The 10,138-nt window shown below is 35.2% G+C and overlaps 1 protein-coding gene across 5 annotated transcripts in view; it reads right to left on the minus strand.

The window, feature by feature from the left end:
* The window catches only part of LOC129574359 (rab11 family-interacting protein 4B), a 49,947-nt gene that overhangs the window by 27,824 nt on the left and 11,985 nt on the right, over window positions 1–10,138 (minus strand). For 2 of the 5 annotated variants that reach the window (XM_055456273.1, XM_055456276.1), the window contains exons 2-5: window positions 7,610–7,724; window positions 7,344–7,458; window positions 7,190–7,264; window positions 6,837–6,878 (exon numbers count right to left, since the gene is read on the minus strand). In XM_055456273.1, coding sequence (XP_055312248.1) covers window positions 6,837–6,878; window positions 7,190–7,264; window positions 7,344–7,458; window positions 7,610–7,712 — 335 coding nt within the window. In that variant the 5' untranslated portion in view covers window positions 7,713–7,724. Of the gene's footprint in view, window positions 1–849; window positions 2,046–6,836; window positions 6,879–7,189; window positions 7,265–7,343; window positions 7,459–7,609; window positions 7,725–10,138 lie in introns of those variants that run through there. The other 3 variants (XM_055456277.1, XM_055456283.1, XM_055456285.1) reach the window with 2 other exon arrangements.

A 10,138-nucleotide genomic window follows, 5' to 3' on the forward strand; every position in this document is an offset into this window, starting at 1 on the left:
CTTGGCCACGTAGAAATGTGAGCTTGATAAAAAAAAAAGGTAAGCTTGGTCAAACACAAATGTTGAATTTCAAACGGACCGAATGTGGTTGATTCGGACATCAAACGAAGCGTTCTTCTTCGGTCGGTCCCATCAAATGGTTTGCAACACACATCACCGCTGTCAGCGGCATTGTTGATGTTGATAATTTTTTTTTCAGTTAGCATACATATGATTTGAGGACTTCGATCCCACTTAGCGTGAATGTGAGCTCGCGCGCGATCGTCTCACTTTTCATAATCAATGTAAACGCAAAAATTAATGCAGCAATCATTATTAATGGATTAGCTAATTAGCTAAATCCAAACTGAATTTTCGCTTGAACATTCTTTTCTGTCTCGGTAGCGCATTTCTCGCGCGGTACGGTATGTCTCTTCAGCATTTTTTTTCCTTTCTCACTTGGTTTGGCCCTTATTTTACGCTACGCGAAAGTTGCATTCGCCACAAACGATCGAAACAGCAATGAACAGAAAAAAAAACAGTGGCATTATAATAATTTTTTCCGCTGTACCGAATCCGCCGATTATGGAATTATTCAGGTTAATTTCTTGCTTGAATAGATGAATTACCTAATGCCTTGATCATTGTACCAAATCACGATGTATGAATCAGTGCTCGGCGAAAAAAAAGAATGCATTTTTCTAGCACAGCAAAGTAGCAAAACAAAACCAAACACACTTCATTCATGTCTATATTTGGCATTTTTGTTATCACAGTGAGTGTGCCACTCATTTTGAGTTAGTTTGTGTGTCTGATAACAATAGCAATTAGACCACAATGGACGGAACCGTATTTGATTTCTTTCTTTACCTGATCGGCACGAGATGATGGTTCGGCCTCTGGTTCGGCGTGTAAATCGTTTGGAAATCCACTTTATATGACAATACCACTACTACACATGACGTTTCTGCTCTATTCTGGATCGATGAACTGTTTTTTTTTATTCACTTCTCAGTTGAAGTCTTCAACAGGTTTTACCGCAATAAACACTTGTGTGTACGCAAGAAAATAGATATCAAACAAAACTAGCGGCTTTGAAAGAAATGGATATAAATCGTGTTTTTTCTGCCGTCTTCTTTGTCTCTTCCACACGCTGACTGTTTCAACGAAATCAATTTGAATGAAAGAAATCCATTTATTTACGCATAACACGAACTGACACTAATTGAATGGTCGACTAAATGAATATGATGTGGTCGAAGGTTTGGTGACATTGTACCACTGGGACGGTTGTGTTTGTTCGAAATATTCACTGCTCTTTTTTTCCAGTGACTTTCTATTCACTTCAATGTCCGGTAGAAAAAAATTCTGATATTTTTGCCCAACATAAAAAAAAAACACACTTATATGATGGGCTTCAATTTGCTAAATATAAAATATTTTTTCGCCTATTGATTTATATTCCAAATGTGTATGGTTTCTTTTATTTCATTTTCGGTGTGTTGTTGAAAACAGAGAGGAGCGAACAGAACGAAGGTTAAATGCCTGGTTCCATATTTACACGTTTACGAGCACTTAAGCCACAGAGAACAAAAATATATATGCCTTCGATATATATGAACAACAACAACAACAACAGCACGCACACAACACCAACACTCATTCAATTCTATGCAGAGCACAGAGATATGTTAATGGGTTCTATTGTGTGTGCTTTTTTTTTCTTCGTCGTTCAACTCTCGTTCGTTCTGCATTTCGAAATTCCATTCAGAGAGCATGAGACGAGCACCGATGTCATCGATAGCAGGGCTCGGCACACCAAAAATGTGATGAGATTACACTTAACAACAATTATTTCATTCCTTTCTCTATTTTATCCAACAATAACAATATGTCTAAAACAATTTTTTTTCGCTGTCTCCGATGACGATGTGCACAAAAGTCACGCGTTTCTGTTGCCTGTTGCGCGAACAAAAAATTTCGTTTTATTTCATGTAAACTATTTTATTCGTTTTGGAACGCGCGGCGCGAGAGCACTTTTTGAACTGGTGTTGTTTACAGTTACGCTTTGTACGAACGACTGAAAAATTGTGCATGTGAACGGCAAATGCATACGCGCGCGCTCACTCATTCGACGAACCAAATTGTTGGTGGTTTTTTTTTCGTGTTTCTGTTTTGCGCTTCGATCGACCGACCGTGTGCTCGCGCGTATATGTATAGGTATATGACATATTTTGAACAAAAAAGCCACAGACGATATAGTGAAGTGAACACGATTGCGTGCATGTGTGTGTGCATGGTTGTGTGTGTTTGTGTTGAAAAATATTCTTCGGAAACGCGTTTCGGTGGAACGAAGCGTCGATGATTTTGTGTTATTCTTTCTCTTTCGCTTTGCTTGCTATGTGCTATTCCATCCAAACCGCTTGCTTGTGCGCAAAACATTCTATATGGCTGATGGACACAGGTATATTAGCTCAGCCAGGGCACATTTTTATGACGTCGCAACTTATGCGATTTTTATCACTAAATTTTTCGTTCGCTTGAATTTTGATGTTAGCGTTGATGCTTCAGTGATTGTTTCTGGTTGCGGATGGTAGCTTAATTTGGGTCTTGATTCAAAACTCGATCCAAAACTCGATTCGAAAAAAAATTCGACACAATGTTACTTAGTAGACACAATGCTCGATTCAATGCTGGTTATGATAAATTCCATGTTATGTTCAGTATCCAACTCCAAACTTAGTTCAGTGCTCGATTCTTCTCCGTCTTCTTTATGAATTGAATTTTAAATTTTCTTCGAAAAAATCACATAAATCTTTGAGCAAACCGAAGTCGATCACCGAACTGCAGAGTAAGCGAGAAACCTCAAAATTGTCGCCTTAAGAAAAATGCAAATAACTCGACCGAAATCGTTCTCTGTAAAAATGCTGTGCATACTGACCATCGCTTCTGGTATTTCTTTGTCCGTGAGAAGAAATAAAAGCTAAATTGCCAACCACATCATCATGGACCGAAAAATTCACTGTGTGCCAACGATGCCACTTAATATAAATTCTAAAAAGAGACCAATTTACCGGTTTTTGATAGTTTTCAACTCTCATCGCGCTTGGCTAATTACCATCTTGATTTACGTAATGAACGAGTCGACAATTCATTTCTGTTGTTGTTATTATTTGAAATTGTATAGCGCTGTCGGTATTTAGGTTGATCTAAGTAAGAATATTCTTATTTTCATTCTTGCGATGCAAAGCGTTAGTGCAACAATTGCATTTGTTTTTTGCGTTCTCTCTCTCTCTCCCTCTCTCGCTGTCTCTCGCTGTCTCTCTCTCTCTCTCTCTCTCTCTCTCTCTCTCTCTCTCTCTCTCAGTGTGTGTGTGTGTGTGTGTGTGTGTGCGTGTGTGTGTGTCTCACTCTCTGCGTGTTTCAACCAAAAACAACGCATTTTGTTCAAATAAAAGTACACAATGCTATTGCAGGTGTACCTGTTGCGCGCGTATCTCATATATTGTATAGCTCACATGCCATGTATACGTGTATGAGTATGTTTGTTTTGTCTATTGTTCTTTTTCAGTAAATATTACAAAACATCATCCGGTCGAAAAGTGCATATTTTCAAGCGTTAGTGGGGGAAAACCCAAACCGAATGTGCTTATCAGCGCTCATCGAAGTTATGGTTCTTAGAAATGAATGTGAAGTAGAATGTTTTTATGTTCTATTCAAAATGAAAAAGAACTTTGTTCAGTCTCGTCCACTTCTTTTCATTCAAAAATGGGCGTTTTTGATAGCGATAAATCTTGTTCAAAAATCCTTTTTTTCCAGTCGACAAAAATGACTAAGTCGATGAAATCGCGCCAAATTCCACGAACCTAAGCTCATTATGTATTCAAAGCGCGCCTCACAAATCCTTTTCAATAACGTTGCGTGTGTTATGGCGAAAAGTTAATATTATATAACCGCGGTTGAGCTGGTTGAGAAATCAACCCTTGGTCAATGGACTTTTTCCACTTGAAACGACGCGGATTTGAACTTGACGCAAATCGATGACCACCTTTTCACCTACCAACCTATTACATTAGCACCTCAAATACACGGCGACACGAAGTGTAAACGAATAAAAACATTCCTTTTTTTTGCATAAATTGCATGCTACAAATCGGGTCATTGAAACACTTTGCAATTTAAGTGGATGTGAAAACCAACTCATTTTTCATTTATCAGAACAGTTTTGTTTATTCCAACAGAATTTATTATTTTATTTGCTTTCGCTTTTTGGAATCGATGTCGGAATGCAATCCCACTCGATTAATTCAACGTTTTAATGACCCTGCGTGTAAGAGGCACAGTACACAATGTGCACTACACATAGCAGCCGGGCCATTAACACCAAACATTTATAACGATAATTTTTGACCGACAAATGACTGACGACTGGACAATGGACATTTGATGATGCTCAACATCAAGTCAATTAACTTTAAAGCTTAATGACTTTTGATGTGGAAGAAATGGTGTATTGAAGTTGTTTCAATGATAAATTTGATTCAAATTGCCATTATTCATGATTTTTGACAATGTGGGTTATATTTTGGTTGTTGCTTTTTTGAACAAGAGATTCTTTTTGGGAAAAATCGGAACGGAATTCTCGAAGAAGATTATTTTTCCTTGAAGAATTTAAAAAATTCTTAATTTTCATTAAAGGCACTATCGTGAGCGATCGTGCGCCTTAAAAATAGTGCCTTTAAGAGGAAAAACTTAAGAAAAAAATTTTATTAGAGAAAAAAAAAATTTATTAGAGAAAAAAAAATTGAAGAAATTTTTGAAGAATAAAATTGGAGCTTAACACTTCAGAACGGCCTTCGAAAGAGAAAATCGAATAAAAAAAATATGAAAATTCAATGTTACAATGGGCCTTTTCATTTTTCTGAAGAAAAAAAATTTAAAAACCATTTTTTTTCTTATTTTTTCCTAAAATTTTCAGTGAAATTTTTTTCGCCATTTTTCGTTTCTTTTTGAAAGGAATATTCCTCATAAGCACTTTCTACATGAGCCCGTCTTTTTTAATCCAATCACTTTTGCATAATGTATTGATACAAAATTTTCAATACTTTCGGATATTGTTGCTTGAAGTCCAAGCCTTGGACTAAGTAGAACAGACATGGCCTTGGACATGGCTGTCTGCAATTTACAGCAGTAAATTGTCACAAGTAAGTGATTCCGTTGAACTAAACTGAGGCAAGTAGAATAGAAATAGAGAGAATTATGGATTAACATATAGAGAATATCTCACACTCTTAATAAGAGAGAGAAAGAATGAGCACAACATCGGAAAGAACTCTTTCCACTAGAGAGATATATGAAGACCTCAGTATCAAAAAAAGCTCACTCTCTCTCTCTCTCTCTCTCTCTCTCTCTCTCTCTTGCAAAAGAAAAAACGCCGGGTCTTCTTTTATCTCAACCAATTCTCATGATCGAATCAATTTTATTCCCATTCCACGAGATGTGAAGATTAAGTCAGGTGATAACTCTATTAACTTAATCTTTCCCATTGGAATTAATTGATTAAATTTCGAGCGAGAATTTTAGCTAATTTCCATGTCACTGATCGATCAATTTTAATTTTAAAAATGATAGTCTTGGTCCGAGGCTCTTGAATAACATAGACTGGTCAAAAAATTTCACACGAATCTTGTGAAAAGCGAAAACACATATTAATTACCGATGATTGATACTAATCACAAAAAATGACATAAATTCATGTTGAATTGTTTTTTTTTCCTAATCGCGAAACAAAAAAAAATTGCCTTATTTTTTTGTTTAATTTCGTCACAGCGCTAACAAAAACATACTATTTATGGTCATTATTTGTAAATAAATTTGTCATTTGAGATGGATTCAGCTATTAGCGCCGGGAAAAAGAGTGACATATACAATGTGTTCGTGAAAGAGAAATCATGGGAAGCACATTTGAAATGAACAATGCCGCTAAGTCCGAGTCGACTCTTGTCAAGCAACCCAATTTTAGTCGTGTTGAAAAAAAAAAACTTCAGCAAATGTTTTTGTCACATAAAATGAATGGAACGCAATTTTCAAGGTGGAACTCTCGTCAGCTTCCAAATAATTAACATTTTTTACTTCTTTTAGGTAATACGGAAATAAAAACGGCGACCATATTTTTTTATCACTAAATCATTGTGTTAGATAATTCATACGAAGAATTTTATGCGAAATTTGCTCAGAATGTATTCAAATTAATTAACTCAAGAAATGGAACAGCAATGAAAGTATTTTTGAGAGAAAATAGGAGAAATTTAAGAGAGTGAAGTTTTTGACCAAAAGAAAATCTTTTTACATAAATTACTTTGGTTTCAATTTTTAAAGATCGCTTTATACTAAACATTTTCTCCTTCCTTCACCTTGAAAAGTCTTCCCGAAAGAAAATCAAAGGAAACTCTTCCCAAAAGAAAATCTTCAAATGCAGCAAAAGAAAACTCCATACCACAAAATCTGATTCAATTAAATTACATAAAATGGGTAGATGAAAATTTCATACATAATTAAATCAAATGGAAAGCATCAATTTGGCTAGAACTAAAAGACGATAGTCAGTGCAAATGACGAAGGATTGACCCGAGACGTGAAGTTTTGAGTCGAACACCAAAAACCGGCATTAGGCAGTGATTCAAATGACCTTTGCCCAGAAAAGGGAATTGTAATCGAAACTAAACTATGCCCTGAACTAAATGAAAAAGAAAGGAGGAGATGAATAGTGAATTAGTGATGTGAGATGAGATTGAAAGCCTTAACAAAAATTACTGGGTGAATGGGTGATGCAAACAAAAAGAAAAAAATATTCTTACTGTCTCATGGAGCCCCAACGTCGATTTGGCAACGTTTCATGGCTGCAAATAAAATGAGAAAAAAATACAAGAACAGACAAAAATGCGGTCAAAAATCAAAATTTAAACCAGAAAAAGGTGATTTTTACACGTCATGTCATATCATTTCAATTTCCACGAAGGGCCGAAAATGTTTGAATATCTTTCTGATTTGTCTAATGTATTATTTTTAGACGAAAAAAAAAACATTTTTGTTGACAAAAAAATTCTTTGGAAATAAATGAATCACATCGAAAAAAGGATTTTTATATCAAAAATCCACAGAATCCAAATTTTGACTGAAAAAGAAATGAATATGTTGAAGTGATGATTACCTTGTTGGAGTACGCCGTAAACTAGTGCGAGACCAAGTGTGTCTGGATAAATTGCCGCCACTGTATTCGTCACTGCTGCAAAAAAAAAAAAAAAATGGAAAATTGATATTGTAAGACGAGTAGCATTCATAGCAGCACATTATTATCGACTTACTGGTTATTTGGAGTGGAATTGATGTGTGGTGCTAAAACTAAGTCGATGCCACCGCCACTGCCGCTCACTTGATCGTTCGTATCATTTTCGCCAAAACCTTCAAATGATTCACCACCTGAAATCGTAAGGCAAATTCGTTTCGTAATATAAAGTGCAAGAATAGCTTGAACATATTTTTGTTTATATTTATAGGCAATACATAGGCTATGCCACATTCAAGCATAGTTTATCAAGCCGATTGGCTCAAATTATGAATTGAAATATACCAGTACTCGGTGGACTGGACGGCACTGGGCTCGAATCGTTTGATTCAGCCGTAACGGACAACACAAATGACGGACGTTTTGTTGATACTTTGCTTGGCATCATGATAGACGAGACCTGTAAACGAACCAGAAAGAAAAACGTATGAATTTCAATAAAAAAAAATTGCAACAAAAACACAACTGCTTCAATATAGGCAATAGCAATATTCGAACACACATTTTTTTGCTCTCTAATTTGAATAGATTTCATTTCGATTATTATGTGATATGTTTTTGGCGATGAACTTTCAGACGCTATAAAATGAACGAGTGTGTGAAACACATCTTATTTGCTGAAAGGAAAGAAAAAACACGACGAAATACGTGACTTCATGTACGCCGATTGAATAATATTTCAATCTCGTGTTTTGCTTCATTTGAACTTTCTATTTTTATACCCGTTTCTGATCTGTGTACAACCTTTGCGCTTCCTTCGACATACCTCTGTCGAATGGCAAACGATACACATATTTTTATTATATATAAAATGATTCTCTTTCAACACACAGCTGACACACCAGCCGCCGCCGACGACAACGACGACGACTCACATTTCAATTGAAATTCGAACACCGAGCACAACAGCCTTTTCATGAACCGATCACACAGATGCTTCACGACGCTACTCGGGCCATTTTAGATATGATTTTTGTCTGTGATGATGGCTTAAATTTCAAATAGATGATTTGTTATATTTTTTTCATCTGTCATGCAGAGATAAAGCCAGAGATAAAATGCTGTGGACAAGAGATTGAATTAGCATTACATTTTTGTGTAGAAACAAAATATGTAACGATTCATTGATGATGATTTCGATTTTCAGTTTTTCAGACTAGGTTTGGTCGATTGGTCGATAATTTGATCGATTTTTTTTTGTTCGATGCCAAACTCGAATATTTCATTCATGATAATTATCATCAATTGTTATAACAACTCAAACAAAAATAAATGAATAATTTCCATCATTAATAAAATAAACAGAAAAACTTGAGATATTATTAAGAAAAAATGCGTCACATTTAAATATTTTTAGATTTAAATACTGAATTTCTCTTCTCATTCTTGTTCGATTTTGAGTTTAGTTGCAAAATTGTTGAGAAAACTCATTGATTTTTGGCCTTTAGGTGGAATTTTCGTACGTTTCACGATTTAAAGTGGTTACAAACCGTAGAAAATTCGGATTTTGTTACGATTTTCTGTGCATCTTCTATCATTTTATTCAATTTTTGATGGAATTTCTATGCATTTCTTGACTTTCCGATGAGATTTGGACAAATTATTTCGAATCATGAGATTGAACCATTTCTTTAGAATTGTTGTGAGATTTCCATCATTTTGTTCGATTTTTTTTCTGAAATTGTCAATTTTCTTCGCGATTTTAGAAGGAATTTTTAACAATCCTTTCGATTTTTGATGGAATTTGCTACAATTTTTTCATTTTTTGATCGAATTCCAACATAATTTTTGATTCGATCTTGAAAATTTATCAAAAAATTCATTTTTGAATACAAGTTTCTTGGCATTTTTCTGATTCAGCTTAAAGGTCTCTTTGGAAATATGCAAAATAGAAAGTATTTTCGGCCGTTTGGTTTTGAAAAAAGGCATTAGAACAAACAATAGTTGAAAAACAGCTTAGAACATAAAAAGTCGAAAAGGAGATAAAGCGATGGAAGGCGAGAGAAAGGGAGAGAGAACGAAGAAAGTGTGTGTTCCATCTCGAAAGAAAAGAATCGTCTCATATCCATCCGAAATTCGTATCCTTTTTCAAACGAGAGATTATTCTGTTGTTACCTGCCAAAAATTGGCACAAATTCATTTGCAACTCCAAGTTAGCCTATTTGTTTACCAACGACGATGTTATTTTACCGCTTTACGAGACATAATAGTACACCCATTTTGACAAAAACATCTCTAGAGATTATAGTCAAAACAATGCTTTTTTGGTGTATCATCTGTATTTTGCTGCTGTAAACAGTTCATTTTCGTTGTATTCAAATTCGTTCTGGAGAAATATTCGCAGCAAAAGAAATTGGCCGACATAAAACAATACAACAATGTCTGTAGATGTCGGTTAATTGCCGGACGCGGTAGCAGGTAGATGTTGTATGCAAATCGCATGTTCCTTTGTTTCGCACTCATTTACCTGCATAAATCTACACCGTCACCCGGCTTAACGTTGTCTTTTTGGTGTTGTTGATACATTTTTGCCATTTGGCTTTCGAATGCAATCATTAAACTGACATATTGACATGTCCTTAATGACCAAGCTCATCATCTGAATATCACTTTTCCGATCACTTCTTGTTTGACTCCAGTTCAGATCACATCTCGATCCAGAATTAAAAAAAAAAAATAGAAAGGAAATACCGCTTGCAATTCGACTCAAGTGGAAGTTTTTTGGCTGTTCATTCTAAACAGTTTTTCGTTCTGAAAGTTTTTTCTTAAACAGTTTATGTGAATTTAATCGATTCATTTCGTTGGTTTTTGTGA

Source organism: Sitodiplosis mosellana, unplaced genomic scaffold, assembly GCF_009176505.1.
Source record: "Sitodiplosis mosellana isolate CC-2019 unplaced genomic scaffold, AAFC_SMos_1.0 Smas_scaffold_6162, whole genome shotgun sequence".
Classification (NCBI taxonomy): domain Eukaryota; kingdom Metazoa; phylum Arthropoda; class Insecta; order Diptera; family Cecidomyiidae; genus Sitodiplosis; species Sitodiplosis mosellana.